Raw genomic sequence first — 23436 nt, 5'->3', positions numbered from 1 at the left:
ATATGACCTTTTACTTATGAAAAGAAGCTGATAATGGCCTTGATTATTTACCATTTACTTAGGATATTTTAGCCTGTTTAAATTGATTTACAGCATAGTATGGTGTTTGCCTCGGGCTTTAGGGCTTCCATATACAGTATAGTCTATATTGTAGCGACGATTATGTATATAGCAGTAGCTTATGTGTAGGTCTCTTATAATATTAAACTAGGAAAAGAGACCCTTAATCTTATACTTGGGACCACACAGCCACTCCACTGAATAGCAGGCTAATGATTGCAGTTAGCCACTGATTCCAACCAAACCACTCATTGTTGAATTTGCGATTTCCAACTTGCTGTGTAATGTTTATGTCCAATGGCCGATGAGCATGGATACGTTTTATCTATCATTTCTCTTAATTATTTCTCTTCATATGACAAGGATTAAAAAGGATTTGCCAGTACATTGTTGACTTGATTGATGATGATGACTGCTAGCTAAGATTTTAAAAGTATGATGTTCACAGTCCAATCAAAGCTACTGTAGATATAATGTGATTTGACATCATTTTATCTGTGGTCAATGACCTTGAGCCTTGTTGGATGGGCACTTCTAATGTAACTCTATGGCAGGACCAAAGGGGCTTACATTTTCTATCTCTACCCTTAGATTTGGTGGTGACGTTGTGTCCCCATGAGTGACAGATTGCCGAGCCAATCACGGCGCAACGCTCCGTATTTTCTGCTCGCTTGCCCCACCACCACAGAAAGCACTGAGCTAGGCTGAAACACCTGCATTTTGAAGCTGCCTTACTCAAGAAAACAAAAAAGAGACCATGTTTCTATGTGGCTTTATTAAATCAATGATATATATTTTTTTACATTGTTTGCAAACTGATATGTGACATGTATTAATGCCAAAATTACATGCAAAAAAAAACATGCTCAAAATGTGGGGCTCAAAATAGGTGGGGCCCCACCTGCCCTGAATGACAGGTCGCCACTGAATTGGATGATGCACAATTTATTACAAGAAAGAATCATGCGCAGCTGGTGTTATAAGCATAGGGCTAAGTGTGCCAGGTTATCCAATGGGAACAGCTAACATGTAGCATTCTATCATGTGAAACTACGTCTACGATTTTAATTGGCTGATACAGATTTTGAGACAGAGAAAAGGTTCAAGTTTAAACTTAAACCCAAGTTTAAGTTTAAGTTTTTTTAATGTTCGCAAGTATGGACCTAGCGAGTAAGAGATGAACAAACTGACCAAACCAGGTTCCAGCTCACGATGGGGCGAGGTCCAGTACATTCACAGACACACGACTAGGGCATAGGGACAATGGCAATGAGTTAGTATACTAATACCTGGATGAGAAGTTACCCTACAGATGTATGTAGTATGTACAGGTGTACCTCTATAATGTGTATTGAATAATGTGACATGAACACACAAACAGATGTTGAAGGTGGCCAGGCCTGATGTTGAAGGTGGCCAGGCCCTTAGCAGCAGAGACAAAGGCCACAGCTGAAGGGAAATGGAGAGTGGATAAACACACCCATGGACATGAATTGTATTTGAGGAGAGACAGAAACATGTTGATCACCAGAGTATGTAACACAGCAGAATCAAGTTATTTAACTTTAAATTCCCCATTTCAAGAGATAGCTAATTCAGTAATGTCAGCCATGGAAAACAATTCAGATATATTCCAATGGATATGTCTCATTGCCTTGTCTGGCATGAAATTGTGGAGATCCCACCTGTCTGAACAAATCTCTTACGCATACTTTCTCTCTGCCCACATAACACTGAATATTATGTGTTCAGTTACACAAGAACGGACGTTAGCGATCTTAAACCAAATAGGCTTACCTGCATCATCTTCCTAACAGATGCTGTTCCAAATCCTAGAACAGAGAACAGTCTGTTATTACCAAATGGCTTCAATAACTAAGAAAGCACTGCCAGCAGCAACACAAACAGTCAAACACACATTGTCCTGTAAACTGTGTCATTCTTATACCTTGCTGAATGAGGTGATCTGAAATTATGCCTCCAAAGAGCACAGATGGGATTACCTTACTCACCCATCCCTGAAACAACCTATATTAGAGGTATGAATTATGATATAGTGAATTGTCAGATTACACTAAATTGCAATGGTTAGACCATTTATTTTGGGTGAAGAAGGCAGTATAGGTAAGACATGCTTTTTGGATGAGACAAAGAAAGAGCCTGAAGAAATAAAGGTTTAATAACTGCCGTGCGGAAATGTATCTTTGAAGAAGGTTGGTAGCCATGACATTAATGTGTAACTAGTATTACAGAAGCATACCACCCTGCATTCCACTGCTGGCTTGCCTCTGCAGCTCAGCATAGTTGGTCCTGGTCTGTCCCTGGATGGGAGACCAGATGTTGCTTGAAGTGGAGCTGGTGGGCCAGTAAAAGGCAATCTTGCTTCTGGTCTAAAAATAAATAAATATCCTAATGCCCCAGGGCAATGATTGGGGACATTGCCCTGGGTAGGGTGCCGTCTTTCGGATGGGATGTCGAATGACTGTCCTGACTCTCTGTGGTCTCTAAAGATCCCATGGCACTTATGGTAAGGGTATGGGTGTTAACCCCGATTTCCAGGCTAAATTCCAAATCTGTCCCTCATACCATCATGGCCACCTAATCATCCCCAGCTTCCAATTGGCTTATTCATACCCTCTCTTCCCCTCTGTGACTATTCACCAGGTTGTTGCTGTAAATGAGAATGTGTTCTCAGTCAACTTACCTGGTAAAATAAGGGTTAATAAAATAAAATTAAGACCATGGAACTGGAGAGAGGTGAAGAACAAGAGTGTAAAAATCAGTGTAAGCCATGCAAGCAGGCAAAAACAAGAGGTTTTTCAAATCAAATCAAATGTTATTAGTCACATGAGCCAAATACAACAGGTGTAGACCTTACAGTGAAATGCTTACTTACGAGCCCCTAACCAACAATGCAGTTAAAAAAAACACATAAGTATAAGAAATATAAGTAAGAAGTAATTAAAGAGCAGCAGTAAAATAACAATAGCGAGACTATATACAGAGGGGTACCGGTACAGAGTCAATGTGCGGGGGCACCGGTTAGTTGAGGTCATATGTACATGTAGGTAGAGTTATTAAAGTGACTATGAGTAGATGATAACAACAGAGAGTAGCAGCAGAGTAAAGGGGCGGGGGGGCAATGCAAATAGTCTGGGTAGCCATTTCATTAGATGTTCGGGAGTCTTATGGCTTGGGGTAGAAGCTTAGAAGCCTCTTGGACCTAGACTTGGCGCTCCGGTACCGCTTGCCGTGCAGTAGCAGAAAGAACAGTCTATGACTAGAGTGGCTGGAATCTTTGACAATTTTTAGGGCCTTCCTCTGGCACCGTCTGGTATAGAGGTCCTGGATGGCAGGAAGCTTGGCCCCAGTGATGTACTGGGCTGTTCGCACTACCCTCTGTAGTGCCTTGCGGTCGGAGGCCGAGCAGTTGCCATAACAGGCAGTGATGCAACCAGTCAGGATGCTCTCGATGGTGCAGCTGTAGAACCTTTAGAGGATCTGTGGACCCATGCCAAATCTTTTCAGTCTCCTGAGGGGGAATAGGTTTTTTCGTGCCCTCTTCAAGACTGTCTTGGTGTGCTTGGACCATGTTAGTTTGTTGGTGATGTGGACACCAAGGAACTTGAAGCTCTCAACCTGCTCCACTGCAGCCCCGTTGATGAGAATGGGGGCGTGCTCGGTCCTCTTTTTCCTGTAGTCCACAATCATCTCCTTTGTCTTGATCATGTTGAGGGAGAGGTTGTTGTCCTGGCACCACACGGCCATTTCTCTGACCTCTTCCCTATAGGCTGTCTCATCGTTGTCGGTGATCAGGCCTACCACTGTTGTGTCATCGGCAAACTCAATGATGGTGTTGGAGTCATGCCTGGCCGTGCAGTCATGAGTGAAAAGGGAGTACAGGAGGGGACTGAGCACGCACCCCTGAGGGGCCCCTGTGCTGAGAATCAGTGTGGCGGATGTGTTGTTACCTACCCTTACCACCTGTGGGCGGCCCATCAGGAAGTCCAGGATCCAGTTGCAGAGGGAGGTGTTTAGTCCCAGGGTCCTTATCTTATTGAAGAGCTTTTGATCTGTTTGGGCGACCTTGACCAACAAGACACTAACAAAAGTGGGGGTCCTCTGAATGGGAGACTAAGCTGCCCAACTAGAGCTAACCAGAAGGGATGGCTAGAATCAGCTGTCTGAAGCTGGTCGTTTTAACATATACAGTAGTATGATTATAACACCCTACCTCATGAACATAACAACCAGTTAAACAAGTAGTACTTAGCTATAACACATGCATGATGTTTTTTGATAATTTCAAACTATAAATATATTATTAAATACAGTACTATACAGTAGTATGAGATATTATAACTGCCTACCTCATGTGAAACCTAAAACCAACCACTTATTATTTGACGCTCGTTGGACATGGCAGGGCTTGCAAACTATCACGGATTACAAAGGGAAACCCAGCCACGAGCTTCCCAGTGACACAAACCTACCAGACGAGCTACATGCCTTCTATGCTCGCTTCGAGACAAGAAACACTGAACCATGCATGAGAGCACCAGCTGTTCCCAGACAACTGTGTGATCTTGCTCTCCGTATCGGATGTGAGAAAAACCTTTAAATAGGTTAACATTCACAAGGCCGCAGGGCCAGTCGGATTACCAGGACATGTACTCCGAGCATGCGCTGACCAGCTTGCAAGTGTCTTCACTGACATTTTCAACCTCTCCCTGACCCAGTCTGTAATACAAACATGTTTCAAGCAGACTACAATAGTGGCTGTGCCCAAGAACGCCAATGTAATCAGTTCTAAATGACTATCGCCCTGTGGCACTCACATCTGTAGCCATGAAATGCTTTGAAAGGCTGATCATGGCTCACAACAACACCATTATCCCAGACACTCTGGACCCACTCCAATTCACATACTGCCCCAACACATCCACAGACGACGCAAACTTTATTGCACTCCACATTGCCCTCTCCCACCTGGACAAGAGGAACATCTATGTGAGAATGCTGTTCATTGAATACAACTCAGTGTTCAACAATATAGTAGCCTCGAAGCTCACCACTAAGCTAAGGTCCCTGTGACTAAACACCTCCTTCTGCAACTGGATCCTGAACTTCCTGACGGGCCGCCCCCAGGTGTTGAGGGTAGGCAACAACAAATCCGCCATGCTAACCCTCAAAATGGGGGGCCCCTCAGGGTGCGTGCTTAGTTCATTCCTGTACTTCCTGTTCACCCACGTCTGCGTGGGTGCACACGACTCCAACACCATCAAATATGTTTTCAGACACACGTCGCTAGTAGGCCAGATCACCGACGATGATGAGACAGCCTATAGGTAGGAGGTCAGAGAAATGGCAGTGTGACTTTTATGTCAGTAAGACAAAGGTCATGGCCTACAGGAAACGGAGGGCTGAGCACGCCCCCATTCACATCGACAGGGCTGTAGTGGAGCGGGTCGAGAGCTTCAAATCCCTTGGTGTCCACATCACTATGGATCAATCATGGTCCAAACACACCAACACGGTTGTGAAGAGGGCACGACAATACCTCTTCCACCTCAGGAGGCTGAAAAGATTTGGCATTGGCCCTCAGATATTCAAAAAGTTATACAGCTGCACCATCAAGAGCATATTGACTGGTTGCATCACCGCTTACTATGGCAACTGCTTGGCATCTGACCGCAAGGCGCTACAGAGGTTAGTACGTACAGCCCAGTACATCACTGGAGCCGAGCTCTCTGCCATCCATGACCTCTATATCAGGTGGTGTCAGAGGAAGGTCCCCCCCAAAAATGTACAACTCCAGTAATCCAAGCCACAGACTGTTTTCTCTGCTACCACATGGCAAGCGATACCAATGCACCAAGTCTGGAACCAACAGGACCCGAAACAGCTTCTACTCCCAAGCCATCATAAGACTTCTAAACAAGACTGCTAAATAGCTCATCAAATAGCAACCATGTTGTTGTCATGTTGTGTTGCTACCATGCTGTGTTGTCCTGTTTTGCTGCCTTGCTATGTTGCTGTCTTAGGTCTCTCTTTATGTTGTGTTGTGTTGTCTCTCTTGTCGTGATGTGTGTTTTGCACTATATTCATATTTTATTTATTGTACATTTTTAATCACAGCCCCTGTCCCTGCAGGAGGCCTTTTGCCTTTTGGTAGGCCATCATTGTAAATAAGAATTTGTTCTTAACTGACTTGCCTAGTTAATTAAAGGTTAAATAAATAAAAAAGAAACATACCTGAATTGACCCTTTTATGCACTAATTCTCTTGCACTGACTCTATGTTACACACACTGGACTCTGCCCACACAATTGCACTGACACACACACACACACACACACACACACACACACACACACACACACACACACACACACACACACACACACACACACACACACACAGACGCGCACACACACACACACACACACTTTCACACTCACCACATACACTGCTGCTAGTCACTTTACCCCTACCTACAGTACCAGTCAAAAGTTTGGACACAACTACTCATTCAAGGGTTTTTCTTTATTTTACTATTTTACACATTGTAGAATAATAGTGAAGACATCAAAACTATGAAATAACACATATGGAATCATGCAGTAACCAAAAAAAGTGTTAAACAAATCAAAATATATTTTATATTTGATATTTTTCAAAATAGCCAGCCTTTGCCTTGATGACAGTGTATCTGAGCTTTAAAGGGTACATTTCTGGGTTGTGGTGTTTGTATAAGAAAGCCTTGTGATGATAATATTCTGGATTACAGTATGTTAGTTGAGTCCAGAATTTGGTCGCTCTTTTTCAACTTGGAGTGCTAGGGGGAATCCCCCGAGTTCTGTCCTGCAGGCTAGGTTTGGGACATTTCTGTGCACACCTAGAATATTTTTGCCAGGTGTTTAAAATGTAGGTGGGGATTTTGTCCCATGATGTGTAGTTTAAATTGTAAAGGGGGTCCCAAATTTCGCTGCCATATAGGAAAGGATTGGAGTTATGACAGAGTCAAATCATTTTTGCCACATTGTAATTGGAGGGTTAAATTCGTACAATGTTTTTCTAATTTCAAAATATTCCCTGCGTGCTTTATCTGTAAAATACTTTATGGACACGTCAAACCGCCCAGATGAATTTACTCAAACCAAGCACCAAGGTAAGTATAGTTGGTGGTATGTTTCAAGGATGTTTCTCCTAGGGTGAAATGGTATATACTCTCCTGAGATCTAGACTTTTGCTGAAAGATCATTACTTAGTTTTCTGGATAGTGTCCAGTCCTTAACATATTTTTCTAGTGTCGTGGAAATTCTTACAAAGGGACACTCTAAGTCAATATTAAATTAATCATTGTTTATTGTCAGCGCACTGGAGAGGTTCCAACCAACTCAATGCACCATAGTACACATGTCAATCAGGATCTCTGCCTGGGCAGTCCCAGCAGTTGTATTATATATGGCTATACAGACAAGTTATATTTGCATGATTTAGCATAATTAATTAATCATTACCGTTTTGTTTCATCCATGTGACAGACCAATATTGGTTTATAACGTGACAGACCAATACCTCACGAGGCTTCTATCTCTCTAAGCTGAAACCTTGAAACTGAGATATCTCTCAAAACAAGGTCTGGGCATACTGCCAAATTGCAGCTACTGATAGTGAGGATTTGTACAGTCAGTCACTTGCAAGAACACAGAAATTGGTTTATAGAACAGCACATGAATACAACACAGAAATTTGTTAGAAGAATAGCACAAACATTAACATTTCCCTTACACTAGTAAGAACAGGCTTTTTTTTGCCCCTGTTCTTTTGGTGAAAAGATTACTAAGTCACGGCATATAAAACAAACTATATTCCTTTGTCTTCTAGGGTGAATCCCAGAGATGTACACTGAACAAAAATATAAATGCAACATACAACAATTTTTAAGATTTTACTGAGTTACAGTTCATATAAGGAAATCAGTCAATTGAAATAAATTCAATCTATGGATTTCACATGACTGGGAATACAGATACGCATCTGTTGGTCACAGATACCTTACAAAAAAGGTAGGGGCGTGTAGCAGAAGACCAGTCAGTATCTGGTGTGACCACCACCACCGTGCAGCGTGACACATCTCCTTCGCATAGAATTGGTCATGCTGTTGATTGTGTCCTGTCGAATGTTGTCCCACTCCACTTCAATGGCTGTGCGAAGTTGCTGGACATTGGCAGGAACTGGAACACGCTGCCGTACACGTAGATCCAGAGCATCCTAAACATGCTCAATGGGTGACATGTCTGGTGAGTATACAGGCCATGGAAGAACTGGGACATTTTCAGTTTCCAGGAATTCTGTACAGATCCTTGCGACATGGGGCCATGCATTATCATGCTGAAACATGAGGTGATGGCGGCAGATGAATGGCACAACAATGGGCTTCGTTGTCCGTAGCTTATGCCTGCCCATACCATAACCCCACCGCCCCCATGAGGCACTCTGTTCACAACATGGACATCATCAAAACGCATCTGGTCGGTACAGCTGAAACCGGGATTCATTGGTGAAGAGCACACTTCTCCAGCATGACAGGGGCCATCGTCAGTTACGACACCAAACTGCAGTTAGGTCAAGACAATGGTGAGAACAACAAGCACGCAGAAGAGCTTCCCCCGAGACGGTTTCTGACAGTTTGTGCAGAAATTCTTCGGTTGTGCAAACCCACAGCTTCATCAGCTATCCGAGTGGCTGGTCTCAGACGATCCTGCAGGTGAAGAAGCTCCCCCCCCAACACCTGCCCTCACCATTGTTAACAGATCTGTGGGATAATGGTGGGGCGAAGGACACGGACTACTGCTCGCCCCCACCTCCCACTAGCACAGCAGACGGGAGGATGGGGTGACACAGTGTGTTAGCTAACTAGCTAGATTGCTAATTAGACACCGTGTGCTAGCTAACATGTTAGTTAACTAGATAGCACAGTGTCGCCCCCGCCTGGCCTGACTAGCTGGCTCAGCTTGTACACAGTGTCCTTTGCTCCCGCTTACCAAACACCTTCCCTCGCCGTCGTTAACAGAACTGCGGGAAAACAGTGCCCGACCGGCGGGGACGAAGAACACTATCTACCGGTGTACGGCTAGCTAGATACAGTTGTCGCTACCACCCCTTCTTCTGTGGGGGTTTATCGGTGGCTGGCATCCAATGTTATTGTGCATCAACACCACCTATTGTACCGAAGCAGCCTCGCCTCCCGCCTGTAGCAATAGAAGTAGAGGGGTTCCTGCAGATGCAGGAATGCCCACATGCAGGAACGCCCTGTATTGCAGGAACGCCCTGTATTGCAGGCGGCAATTGCACCCTTCTCACCTAACGTCGACTCACCTCAAGCCGGGAAAAAAACCCTGCCAAAGACCAAAAAGAAATGTCACGACCTATGCGCAAACTTTTGACTGGGAAGCATACGGTAAACGTTTTATTTAACCTTTAACTCGGCAAGTCAGTTAAGAACAAATACATTTTTACAATGGCGGCCTACCCCGGCGGAACCCTAACACTGGGTCAATTGTGCGCCGCCCTATGGGACTCCCAATCACGGGCGGTTGTGATACAGCCTGGAATCAAACCAGGGTCTGTAGTGACACCTCTAGCACTGAGATGCAGTGCCTTCGACCACTGCGCCACTCGGGAGCCTAACTTACCTACGCCAAAATCGCACATCTGCTAAGAATAAATGATAAACCTCGGCAGCAAGGCTACACAATGCAGGAAACAGTGCCCTCAATGGATTGTCATGTTGGATTGACCAATTTAAATAAGTTTATTTCAATATCTGCACATTTGACCTCAAAAACACCCAATAATACAAGGGAGGGGAGTTCTCTGTAGTCTGTGCATAATCACATTGTCTGATCATACAATGAAATTGACATTTAGCAGCAGGTAAAAAAACAAATATCACAACATAAACAAGAAATGAGCGCTTCTACAGTGACCTTAACCCATTGAACAATATTTACACCACATGCCTCTGCAGTAAATGTACAAATTCAGACTGGTTACTAACTCTTAATAGCAATCTGGTAATGTGTACCTTATAGCAACTTCTCTACTTCTGTAGGAGAGCCTTTATACTGTGAAAGGTCAAGGTTTTCAACCTCCAGCTACAAGTTTTCATGCCTCAATATAACAACCTACAAGGCAGAGTTTCAGGTATCTTTCAAACACAGAAGGGAATGTAAACTCAGCCAACCATTTAAAAGAAACCCATATTTCCATGTATGTAATAATTTCATCCATCAGTAGACAGGTTAAGACCAGATGTCCAGAAGATAGACTTGCCGTTATAACCAATCAAATTACTGTAGATAACTGTTACCTGGCCTTTTTCCACATGACCCAAACCCCTTACAAAAAATAAAAACAGCATTTAGCCTATATTCCCCTCTGTCCTTTACATAGGAGCCTAATTTAGGCTTAAAAAGGCCAAGTGCAGTAAAAAATATATATAAATATATTTCCTGTGTTTAATATACATATTTCCACACCGAGGTTGAAATAATACTAGGTAATTTTTAGAAAGGTGATGCCATTTTAGTGTAAGAGCTGTTTGAAAAGACTGCCTCTGAGTTTTGGCCTGCCTGGTGACATCACCAATGAGAAAGAGCTCTGTCAATGGATAGTTCTGTTTTCTCCTCCCCACTCCCAGACAATCCTAGCAAAATTCTTGCTTGAGGACTTGCTCTTCGCCAAGAAGCTATTTTTTTCTAGTTGACCACTTTAATTGAACAGTCACAGAAAGGTACTTAATTGTTAACCAGAAATGACTTGATATTGAGATAAAAAACAGCTACATTGGACCTTAACTATATGGTTTGTATAAAATCTTAACACCCACGCTCAACGTGTCGACTCAGTGGCTTAAAAAACGAATTCAATTATATTCAGAACCGACCATGACACTCAAGTGATTAATACCAATTTCTCAGGTAATCAAATATAAACCAGGCATTTAAATGTGTGGTGTCTCAAAGGGTATATAAATGTGGGTACTCTTGAATGTTTAAATCATAGTGTCGGCACTTAAAAAAAAAAAAAATACAGCCATATAGCGTTTGCACAATCAATTAAGTCCTCTCATATATGCAACATGAAAAAAGTATTTATATATAATATGTTATTTTTCCATTATCATCCAGTCTTTCACGGATTATAAATAGGAGAAAGGAAGTATGGTAGTCCATGTCACAGCTCGTCATTTTACTTGGGATCCTCAATAATGCATTTGCTGAGGTCTGTCATTTTGGGGTATTTGACTTTCTTCTGGTCCAGTTCGTTCTGAGCCCACAACAGCAGCTTGAGTAGCTTGGCCAGCTTGGGCGTTGACTCCCTGTTCTCATAGTCCAACACAGCCTGGTTCACCTCACTCCACACCTGAAGAGCATTCACAAGGGAAAGAATGGTGTAAATTACAAGAATACAGTCACACATAGAACACCTATATAAAAAGAGACCCCTTTACAAATGCACATTAAGGCTATTAGTGAAATAAGATCTGCATCTCTTCAACTTCAGATGTGCAAATTCTGTTTACACGATCCTTACATTAGCCTTGAATGTGGTGTGGCCAAACGCACATTCCTGATTCATGTGTGTGCAGCTAATAGCATACCATAAATATCTTAGTATTTAAAAAAACAAAATAAGGTTAACTATTCAGGAGCATCTCATCCAAACCATATTGCACATAATGTTATACACATGATCAACGCAAAGAGTTACGAAGCGTGTGGACATTTTAAAAACCTGTCATTTTCAATTTGGCCAACAGCAAATGCTGTATACTGGTATTTTATTTAACTAGGCAATTCAGTTAAGAACAAATTCTTATTTACGATGACGGCCTACCCCGGACGACGCTGGGCCAAGTAAGGTAAGTCTTTTACGCTACAAAAATATGTAATGGAACTAGTATGTTGTCAAACTAGTGTAGAGTCGTGGCCAAAAGTTTTGAGAATGATACAAATATTAATATTCAAAGTCTGCTGCCTCAGTTTGTATGAATGCAATTTGCATATACTCCAGAATCTTATGAAGAGTGATCAGATGAATTGCAATTAATTTCAAAGTCCCTCTTTACCATGCAAACGAACTGAATCCCCCCCAAAAAAATTCCACTGCATTTCAGCCCTGCCACAAAAGGACCAGCTGACATCATGTCAGTGATTCTCTTGTTAACACAGGTGTGAGTGTTGACGAGGACAAGGCTGGAGATCACTCTGTCATGCTGATTGAGTTCGAATAACAGACTGGAAGCTTCAAAAGGTGCTTGGAATTATTGTTCTTCCTCTGTCAACCATGGTTACCTGCAAAGAACCACGTGCCGTCATCATTGCTTTGCACAAATAGGGCTTCACAGGCAAGGATATTGCTGCCAGTAAGATTGCACCTAAATCAACCATTTATCGGATCCTCAAGAACTTCAAGGAGAGCAGTTCAATTGTTGTGAAGGCTTCAGGGCGCCCAAGAAAGTCCAGCAGGCGCCAGGACCATCTCCTAAAGTTGATTCAGCTGCGGGATCGGGGCACCACCAGTACAGAGCTTGCTCAAGAATGGCAGCAGGCAGGTGTGAGTGCATCTGCATGCACAGTGAGACGTAGACTTCTGGAGGATGGCCTGGTGTCAAGAAGGGCAGCAAAGAAGCCACTTCTCTCCAGGAAAAACATCAGGGACAGACTGATATTCTGCAAAAGGTACAGGGATTGGACTGCTGAGGACTGGGGTAAAGTCATTTTCTCTGATGAATCCCCTTTCCGATTGTTTGGGGCATCCGGAAAAACGCTTGTCTGGAGAAGACAAGGTGAGCGCTACCATCAGTCCTGAGTCATGCCAACAGTAAAGCATCCTGAGACCATTAATGTGTGGGGTTGCTTCTCAGCCAAGGGAGTAGGCTCACTCACAATTTTGCCTAAGAACACAGCCATGAATAAAGAATGGTCCAACACATCCTCCGAGAGCAACTTCTCCCAACCATGCAGGAACAGTTTGGTGACGAACAATGCCTTTTCCAGCATGATGGAGCACCTTGCCATAAGGCAAAAGTGATAACTATGTGGCTCGGGGAACAAAACATCGATATTTTGGGTCCATGGCCAGGAAACTCCCCAGACCTTAATCCCATTGAGAACTTGTGGTCAATCCTCAAGAGGCGGGTGGACAAACAAAAACCCACAAATTCTGACAAACTCCAAGCATTGATTATGCAAGAATGGGCTGCCATCAGTCAGGATGTGGCCCAGAAGTTAATTGACAGCATGCCAGGGCAGATTGCAGAGGTCTTAAAAAAAAGTTTTAAAAAAAAAGGGGTCAACACTGCAAATATTGACTCTTTGCATCAACTTCATGTAATTGTCAATAAAAGCCTTTGACACTTATGAAATGCTTGTAATTATACTTCAGTATTCCATAGTAACATCTGACAAAAATATCTAGACACTGAAGCAGCAAACTTTGTGGAAATTAATATTTGTCATTCTCAAAACTTTTGGCCACGACTGTAGTGTAAAGAGGCTCTAATAATACAATGATGCAGATGATAGACCACCCACACACACCTTCTGTCGCTGCATCATGTTAAGCAAGTCTCCAAAGGGCGACTCCTCTGGGGTATCGAAGGCAAGAAGAGCCAGCGTCCTCTCCATCTCTGTCAGGCACTCTCTGCTCTCCTCCCCCTGCTCTGCCAGCTGTGTCTGGGCAAACTCCAACGCAGACTCCGTCTCCCGCAGCCTGATTAACTCAATCAAGTGCTGTTGCTACAAAGAGGAAAAGGGGAAAGAAATGGAGAGGGATGACGGAAGTTAAAGAGTTTTGGTGTAGGCAACGGACATCCACATTGAGATGCTTATGATTTGGACAGGAGCTGGTCCCAAAAGAGTCCACTGAGGGCATCCTTACCTGCAGGTGAAAGTACAGGTAGCGCTTAGTGTCAAGCAGTTCTGGGTGTAAGCGGTTGATGAGTGCGATGGCCTCCTGTATATGTCCCTTCAGGATCATCTCTCTGATCTTTATCCTCTCATCCAGCGAGTCCAGGTCCACACTGGGTTCGATCCCAGACTCCATCCGGAACTTCTCAGCTGCCTCTTTAAACCCCTCTGCACAAACACAGGCAAGAGTGAGACCATCAAAATCACAAGAACAATCAACCGGATATAGGATAGATCAAGGAAAAAGGTGAGTGATTCTGCAAGTAGAGGCGAGCTGAAAAGCCAAAGACGTTTGGAGCAGAACAGTAAACTGGGATTGAGCGCAGCTCAGATTGGAGGTTGTTTTAGCAGCAAATGACACATTGTGAATGATGGTATACCTGTCACCAGGTAATTCATAATAATCCGGTTCATGTCAGCCCTCTGTATTTGTACATTGTTCAGTTTGTCCATCCATTCGTCATTCGTAATATCTTCAGGCTTTTCCGTGTAACTCATCATTGGATCCTGCAAAATTTGAATATATATATATTTTTTTAAGTGTTATGTAGCAGGTAGCTAGTTTTTGCGCCGACCTGCTGTTTATGTCAAGAGTGACTGAAGTAGTGTTTGAAAAACCAAAACAACGTTAGCTAGCTAGCATTGCTTTAAATTGTATTGGGTTGCTAAAACAGTCTGGAAAGACAGAAGTGAAATACAATTCAATTTCAAATTACTGTGCCGGTGGGCAGGATGTTTGGTCATTATGACGGGGGGCATGAGACAATATCTAAAAAGATCGTATTAAAGCTAATTTTATTTGTCACATGCACCGAATATAAAAAGGTGTAGACCTTACAGTGAAATGCAGTTAGGAAAAATAAGTGTTAAGTAAAAAATATAAGTAACATAGTTAAAGAGCAGCAGTAAAATAACAGTAGCAAGGCTATACACAGAGGGTACCGGTACAGAGTCGATGTGCAGGGGCACAGAGAAGTCAAGGTAATATGTTCATGTAGGTAGAGTTAACGTGACTACACATAGATAACAAGAGAGTAACAGCTGCATAAAAGAGGGGTATAGAGGTCCTGGATGGCAGGAAGCTTGGCCCCAGTGTTGTACTGGGCCGTATGCACTACCCTCTGTAGTGCCTTGCAGCCGAGCAGTTACCATACCATGCAGTGATGCAACCAGTCAGGATGCTCTCGATGGTGCAGCTGTAAAACCTTGAGGATCTGAGGACCCATGCCCAATCTTTTCAGTCTCCTGAGGGGGAAATAGGCTTTGTCGTGCCCTCTTCACAACTGTCTTGGTGTGATTGGACTAGGGTTGCACATTTTGGGGAATATTCAGAGGTGGAAAATTAATATATGAAAATTAATATTAAATACCATTTAAATGTAGATTTTTTTGCATTGGAAAAATGTACCATATATGGAGACAGAAACATAAACCTTTCACATTATAAGTAGGAATAATTGCAAATGATTAAATCCCAATAGATTTTTTTGTTGTTACAAATTGGACTTTAATTAAATGAGTTGACTCTTCACATGGGATGATTTCACTGATCAACAAAAGGGAATATTGAATGATCCATCGCGTCTCCCAAAAACGTTTTCAACATACATCTGTAAAATGATAGTCTAGAAACTAAAGCTTTGGTTGTCTTCCTCTCAGGCTTCCATGTCTCCTCCCTCGACCTCCTCAATGTCCACCTCTTGAACATCAAACTCTGGGGCCTTATCTTCACTGTCACTTTCCAACCTTGTTGAGGATGGCTCGTTGTCAGGGTTCAAAAAGCCTCAGATTTGCCCGGGTGGGCACCAATTTTTCAACCCTTGTATTGGTCAGTCAGGTTGCATGCTTTGGTGTGTGTTCCCAAACAAGGACCAGTTGCGCTCTGAGGCGGCTGATGTTGGGATTTGGAGGATGATGGAGGCAACAGGGGAAAGAGCCTCAGACCCACAAAGTCCCTTCCACCAGGTGGCTGATGAGATATGTTGGCACAACTGCCATATTGCATCTCCAGCCCAAAGCCCTTGCTTGGAAGTATACTTCACCAGACTGCCAAGAACCTTGCCCTCATCCAGTCCAAGGTGGCAAGACACTGTAGTGATGACACCATAGGCCTTGTTGATCTCTGCACCAGACAGGATGCTCTTGCCAGCATACTTGCGGTCCAACATGTACGCTGCGGCGTGTATGGGCTTCAGGCAGAAGACTTTATGCTTTTTGATGCATTTCAGAACTGCAGTTTCCTCTGCTTGGAGCAACAGTGAAGTGGGTAGGACAATACGGATTCCTTCTCTTACATCTGCAAGCGGAGGCTGAACATCATACAGGATGGCATTGTCTCCCTCAATCCGTGCAATGGCTACTGCTTTAGGTTTCAGGAGTTTCAGGCTGCTTACCACTCTCTCCCAAAATACATCATCCAGGAGGATCCTCTTGATGGGGCTGTCCATATCAGCAGACTGGGATATGGCCATTTCTTAGAGACTCCTTCCCCTCCAGGAGACTGTCAAACATAATGACTCCACCCCAATGGGTGTTGCTAGGCAGCTTCAATGTGGTGCTCTTATTCGTCTCTTTTTACTTGGTGAGGTAGATTGCTGCTATAACTTGACCCGTCACATACCTAACCATTTCCTTGGCTCTCTTGTAGAGTGTATCCATTGTTTTCAGTGCCATGATGTCCTTGAGGAGCAGATTCAATGCATGAGCAGCACAGCCAATGGGTGTGCTGTGAGGGTAGGACTCCTCCACTTTAGACCAAGCAGCCTTCATGTTCACAGCATTGTCTGTCACCAGTGCAAATACCTTCTGTGGTCCAAGGTCATTGATGACTGCATTCAAATCATCTGCAATGTAGAGACCAGTGTCTGTTGTCCCTTGTGTAATACTGGTTGAGGGGTGGAGATGAGGTCTTGAATTATTACTTGCCCACGAACATTTGACCACCCATCAGAGATGATTGCAATTGTCTGCTTTCTCTATGATTTGCTTGACCTTCACTTGAACTCTGTTGAACTCCGCATTCAGCAAATGAGTAGATAAAGCATGTCTGGTTGGAGCGGTGTATGCTGCGCGAAGAACATTCAGAAATCTCTTCCAATGCACATTGCCTGTGAGCATCAGAGGTAAACCAGTTGCATACACAGCTCAAGCAAGACATTCAACAGCATTTCTGACTACGTTCCTCCATTGAGTCAAATGAAACTTCTGATTCCAGGAGGACCGTGAGCTGTTTCTATCGATAAGGTGTCTGATTCATCATTTTCACCTCGAATAGAAGAGGGACTTTTGTCAGAGGTTGTTTGCTGTGAGCGCTGAGGGAACTTTATGCACACGACCAGATGATTCTGCATCTTTGTTGCATTCTTCACATATGATTTGGATCAGTATTTGCAAATGTACACAGCTTTTCCTTTTACATTAGCTGCAGTGAAATGGCTCCACACATCAGATAGTGCCCGTGGCATTTTCCTGGAAACATTAGAAAAGAAATGAGTAAAATATTTTTTTAAATACAATTCCATGTAGAGATAAATAATTAAGCAGTTAGATTATACAACCCCTTTGTAAGATAAATGTTTTAAAATGAAACGTTTGGAAACAGGTGAATTAACACTCAGTTAGCAGGCTCACGCAAGCCAAAACCCACATGGTATCAAAAACTAACCAGCAGAAATTGTTAACAAGTTAGAAATTATTTAAGCACATTGTTGTAGGCTCCTATTTACTAGTTTACAAAATAATTATGTATGTCATAAAATATATTCACCCTACCCAGTATTGTAATCACAACATACCAGAAAGCATGTAGTCCTTGGCTCAGACAGTGTAGTAGTGTGGGCTCAATAGCATCTCATTAGTGTGGAAGATCTTGAGAATCAGCTGTTCATGTGATGGAAGAATGCACTGAGAATGCAGAGGGTTGCAATTCCATTGAATTGGGGAGTTTAACCAAAATATGCCACAAGAACTAGAATTACCTTATGTGTATCCCACAAAAAAGGTTCACTGTTGTAAGCCAACTTTTTTGATGAATTTAAGCAATATTCCCAGGCTTAACTTCCCATGGAAATTTCCCAGAAAGTTTCTGACCCTTTGCAACCCTAGTTTGGACCATGATAGTTTGTTGGTGATGTGGACACCAAGGAACTTGAAAACACTCAACCTGCTCCACTACAGCCCCGTCGATGAGAATGGGGACGTGCTAGGTCCTCCTTTTCCTGTAGTCCACAATCATCTCCTTTGTCTTAATCACATTGAGGGAGAGGTTATTGTCCTGGCACCACACAGCCAGGTCTCTGACCACCTCCCTATAGGCCGTCTCATCGTTGTCAGTGATCACGCCTACCACTTGTGTCGTCGGCAAACTTAATGGTGGTGTTGGAGTCGTGCCTGGCCATGCAGTCATGGGTGAACAGGGAGTACAGGAGGGGCACCAAGTGTTGGGGATCAGCGTGGCAAATGTGTTGTTACCTACCCTTACCACCTGGGGGCAGCCCATCAGGATGTCCAGGATCCAGTTGCAGAAGGAGGTGTTTAGTCCCAGGGTCCTTAGCTTAGTGATGTGCTTTGAGGGCACTATGGTGTTGAAATCTGAGCTGTAGTCAATTAAACAGACTTTGCAAACGTGGGTCTGTTGTAGACCCACTTTCTCTTCTTACCTCATGTCAAAATAAAAGTCCTGTACGTGCACCATACGTGGACAAAAAAAGTAATAATTTATGGGGGACTTTTACATTGACAGAAGGTAAGCGGGTCTACAACAGACCCACCTTTGGTAAGTCTGTTTAAGGCTAGGCACCACACCATTTTCTCTTAATCATATCACAATCAACTTTTACCAGTTGAATGTAGACAAATAAAAACTAAAAACATTGTATTACAATTTCTGAAATATTTTATTTAAAAAAAAAATATGCAAATGCAGTGATGTCTCATTAAATCTGTGCGTGTTTGCATACCACACAAATTATTTTTTCTGGACACTGGATGAAGTTATCCTAAATATTTTTGTTTCATTTTGTATAGAAAAAAAAAAAAACACTAGGACCAGACTTGTCCAGAGCAGATTGTGGACAAATACTTTTTTCATCTTTCTATCTGTAAAACACTGAAGACATATACGTAAAATGCATTTTTGGCAAATAAAATGTTATCAACAATAGAAAATGTACAGCATATCAACAATTCCCCCTGGGTAAGTCTGGAGAATATATCTAAAGATAACCACACAAATGTTGGTGAATGCAGATGTTTCTGAAGCTAAGAAAAATGTGTTGGGGTCTGGGAAGAGTCTGACTTCCGGGAACAGGCAGTTAAAGACAAGTAAACTGAATTAAGACTACCAAACGCAAAAAGCCTGTTTAGACCCAATCTCCATCTCTTCAAAGTAAGTTATTAAATGTAGTCCAGTTTGTAACACTCTACGAAATGGACATTGAAATTGTGTAATTCAATGTAGCTAGTAAGCTTGGATATTATTGATGACCATTTTAAAGTGGTTAAAATATATAATTTTAATTAGCTAATGACAAACTAAAGGAAATATATTTATCAAGTTATTTAAAATTGCTTACTTTTTGAAAATACTCATTAATGGAGCAAAATACCAAAAAAAATAGATCGATGCAAAAATGTCATTTTAGCCTGTGGTGCCTGGCCATAATAATACAATCCTTCAGATATGTTGTCTCAAATACCCCGTCATAATGACCAACCGTCCACCCCACTCACAGCACAGTAACGTTAAATACAATTCCATTTCAACTTAACTCCTGGCTTCCCACGGCGGTTTTGTGCAACCCAACATAATTGAAAGCAGCGATTGTGTACGTAAATACGCCAGCAAAACACCTACATGAAATGACTTGTTGTGTTGTTTGCTAACGTTAAGCTAGCAAGCTGCTTGTTGGTGCATCACCCACCAACGTGTAATTTTAACATCCGAAAGCTCAATTTGACACATGAACGAAAAGTACAATACAATAAATAATAACAATCATGATCTATATGAAATATAATAGACAGCTGTATTGTAAAATGACATACAGTTAGCTACCTGTAACAATCTTTCGACTTCGGCAACAGCCGTGTAGTTGCTTCTCGCTCTCTCGCCACAGCCGAACGTGATTTGTGGGAACAATACTACGATTGGTCAGTGGAATGACGGCATGGTTACTTTATACCTCTGGGTTACCAGGAGCAGTAGCAATGGTAGGGTTCAACGTTACAAAATGGTCAGATAGATAGCATTTTGTAGAACAGATGTTCCGTCTTGTAGAATTGGGCTGCAAGGTTCTAAAAGTTTCACCTCATTGAATATTTAAGTGATAATGCTCTCGAAGCCGGTGTTAGAACGATATATGGCATGGGTGTTGTTCATTTAGGATTAGACCCACCCGTTGGCAAACCGTGCCAATATATCCTCCAAGCACCGGCTTCGAGGGCATTATCACTTTTTTCATCCTTCCACAAGATATAGTCCCTACACAAATCTATGGTTGCTAGAGATGCCCATCCCTTGCTTGCTAGCTAGCCAACTACGGATAACTTACAGTCACGTGAAAAAGTGCAGCCAGAATAACAGCAAAGTAACTGCATTTGCATTTGTTTAAGCTGTTTTCTAGTGACATTTATTTGGACACATCCATAACAATAAGCTGAAGAAGCGCGATTTCGCTTGGCATAGAAAATGTGCTCACTCGTCAGGACACTGTTGTTCCGAGGAGCTAGGCAATAACACAGCTACAGTAACACAATCACTTCAAACTGAAGCTGGAAAGACTGCAAATTAGCTGCGTTTCGATTTGCCTTTTTCAATTGACATTGTTTTGTATATATCCATAAAAATGATGCCAGATGAATCGTGATTTCGACTGGCTGAGAAACGCTGCCTGCCTGTATATGAACTTTGGGACAGCAGGAGATCGAATTTGAATATTGAAACAATGTCGGAGAGACAGACAGCAAGGTTTATACAAATCTTGTTCATTCAGGATTAGACTCACCAGTTGTATAAAAGGGTTTATACCTGAATGCCGATTGGTTAAAACTGCATTCCAGCCGTGTCTATTCCACAAATTGCCACCGGCTAAATCTAATGCCTATTTACACTGTTCCATCTGACTGCGCAATCCACTGTCTCATCAGCCCAGCCAAGCAATTTATAAACGGGATCTCCACTATAAAAAGCAACTAGACATTATCACACATTTCTTTTAGACTAACATTTAGTTTTCAACAGTGGAGATTTAAGACCCCTGACAAAATATCTTCCAAACACCAGCTTCTCTGGCATTATCATTTAAGTGTAACTCAAAAGTATATTCTGTGGATTAAGGCAAAGTGAAAATTACATAAAGTAATGTATTGGGTTTTAGGGTTTACCCCTCTTTGAGTAATGTAGAAATAATCATGCCTTTTTGAAAATAAAATTACACATTTTAATGCCGGTGTTAAACATTTATGTTGTCTTTGCTGATGTAATTTTCAATTTGATAGTTTTATCCCTCCTTTTCCAGTGACCCTCTAGAGGAAAACTCTCTGAGGTCTCTGGTTGAGAATCACATAGGCTGTATTACTTACTACACTGAACAAAAATATAAATACAACATGCAACAATTTTAAAGATTTTAATGAGTTACAGTTCATATAAGGAAATCAGTTAATTGAAATAAATTCATTAGGCCCTAATCTATGGATTTCACATGACTGGGAATACAGATATGAATCTGTTGGTTACAGACACCTGTAGAGGCGTGGATCAGAAAACCAGTCAGTATCTGGTGTGACCACCATTTGGCTCATGCAGCGCAACACATATCCTTCACTTAGAGTTAATCAGGCTGTTGATTGTGGCCTGTGGAATGTTGTCACACTCCTCTTCAATGCCGGTGCAAAATTGCTGGACATTTGTGGGAACTGGAACACACCAGTGGCGATTTTAGCATGTAAATCTTGGTGGGATTTTTTTTTTTTTAAGTGGGATGCATGCCAGCAAAGCCACTACACGACACACCACTAAACAATACATGAATTGCACTATAATAGTGACAAATGGTGCCCACAAACTGTTAGGGCCTACATAAAGCTGTCCCAACAGTAGTCCCAACATCTTACCATGAATACACCTGGCTATCAGCGGAGCCTTGTCTGGCAGCGAAACTGTTCATTCAGCCTCATTTACTGCCTTAAAAAAAAAACATTGCTGTTATGGCTGACTTGCTTAAAATAATGTGGTTTCTAATGACAATTGAGATGTACAAACTATGGCATAAGGGGACGACAAGCGGATAAGAGGCAATCCATACTTTTGATTAAGACATTAATGAGCGAGCTAGGACGGATGTAGTCAATATAACTACTTGTTTAGCACTTTTGAAATGTACAGCAACAGAATTCAGAACATGGGCCATTCCTACAGTGTTCTCCTTGTACACCAAGTCCGAACCGTAGGATAAATTAAGAGGGCATATAAGCAGACAATGAAAGCTCTTACAATATTCAATGATTGCACCACCAAGTCAGAACAATGTGCAAAATTAAGAGGGGTAAATAGACCAAATTATTAGGGTGAGGCACATGGGCTACTAACATCTTACTACACAACATACACTTAGTATTACTTTCTTAGCTACAGTATACATATCTCCCTGGCATACTACATAATTTATGCAGCATACAATACATCTTTAAACTCACCTTGTTGTGCTGTGCTCACTTGAACAGGAAGGTGGCGTGACGGTCCTTGATGGGCAAATTTGGTCATCAAAGTCTGGCTTTCTCTGGATATATGATGCTTTTAAAACAACTGGGAACTCTGAAATAAATACAGTCGAATCATGATGACGTCATTGATCTTCAGGTCTAGCTCTAGAAAGAGGCCAGATTTACAATTCCGAGTTGGATGAGCGTTCAAAAAGTATTTTCCCAGTCAGAGCTTGTTTATTCCCGACTTCCCAGTTGTCTTGAGCTCTCTGAAGTCTAGTTTTCGCAGTTCCGAGTTAACAGTTGTTTTGAGCACGGCACAAATCATGCTTGATTTGGCCAATGTTGAATGTTTATCATTTTAAACTTGGAAAAGAGCCCCTTAATCCCAAATTTGGGACCACACAGCCACTCCACCTAATAGCAGGCTAGTGATTGCTTTGCAATGCTTGCAGTTAGCCACTGTCACTGATTTCTTCCAACTTGTGTAATGTTTATGTCCAATGGCCAATGGCCAATGAGCACCGATACGTTTTATCTATAATTGATCTTCCTTATTTCTCTTCATATGACAAGGATTAAAAAGGATTTGCCAGTATATTGTCGACTTGATTTATGATGATGACTGCTAGTTAAGATTTTGAAAGTATGATGTTGACATGATTAGTCCAATCAAAGCTACTGAACATAT

At 42.3% G+C, this 23436-nt stretch overlaps 1 protein-coding gene across 4 annotated transcripts; it reads right to left on the bottom strand.

The window, feature by feature from the left end:
• Positions 1-9844: 9844 nt before the first annotated feature.
• On the bottom strand, positions 9845-21078 carry LOC115168053 (glucose-induced degradation protein 8-B homolog). 4 transcript variants are annotated; one of them, XM_029722921.1, is made up of 6 exons: positions 21047-21078; positions 20098-20183; positions 14423-14549; positions 14014-14210; positions 13674-13871; positions 11320-11493 (listed from the first exon to the last, which is right to left on the bottom strand). In XM_029722921.1, exons 3-6 carry the CDS (start codon positions 14541-14543, stop codon positions 11320-11322), a joined length of 690 nt encoding a protein of 229 aa, XP_029578781.1. In that variant the 5' UTR covers positions 14544-14549; positions 20098-20183; positions 21047-21078. The 4 variants fall into 4 exon arrangements, with proteins under 4 accessions (XP_029578783.1, XP_029578781.1, XP_029578782.1 ...); XM_029722922.1 differs by lacking the exon at positions 21047-21078 and having other exon boundaries at positions 20088-20320; XM_029722919.1 differs by lacking the exon at positions 21047-21078 and having other exon boundaries at positions 20098-20320.
• Between the last annotated feature and the right edge of the window lie 2358 nt (positions 21079-23436).

Source organism: Salmo trutta, chromosome 30, assembly GCF_901001165.1.
Source record: "Salmo trutta chromosome 30, fSalTru1.1, whole genome shotgun sequence".
Classification (NCBI taxonomy): domain Eukaryota; kingdom Metazoa; phylum Chordata; class Actinopteri; order Salmoniformes; family Salmonidae; genus Salmo; species Salmo trutta.
The sequence above is the reverse complement of the archived record's forward strand: the minus strand, read 5'-3'. Positions and strand labels throughout refer to the sequence as shown.

What these genes read in the sequence shown, in the direction of transcription:
- LOC115168053 (XM_029722921.1), bottom strand. Translation starts at nt 14,543, where the DNA reads ATGATGAGTTACACGGAAAAGCCTGAAGATATTACGAATGACGAATGG. An exon ending in TATGAATTACCTGGTGACAG is followed by an intron (nt 14,211 to 14,422) that starts GTATACCATCAT and finishes GTGTTTGTGCAG; the next exon opens with AGGGGTTTAAAGAGGCAGCT. An exon ending in ACATGATGCAGCGACAGAAG is followed by an intron (nt 11,494 to 13,673) that starts GTGTGTGTGGGT and finishes AATGCTCTTCAG; the next exon opens with GTGTGGAGTGAGGTGAACCA.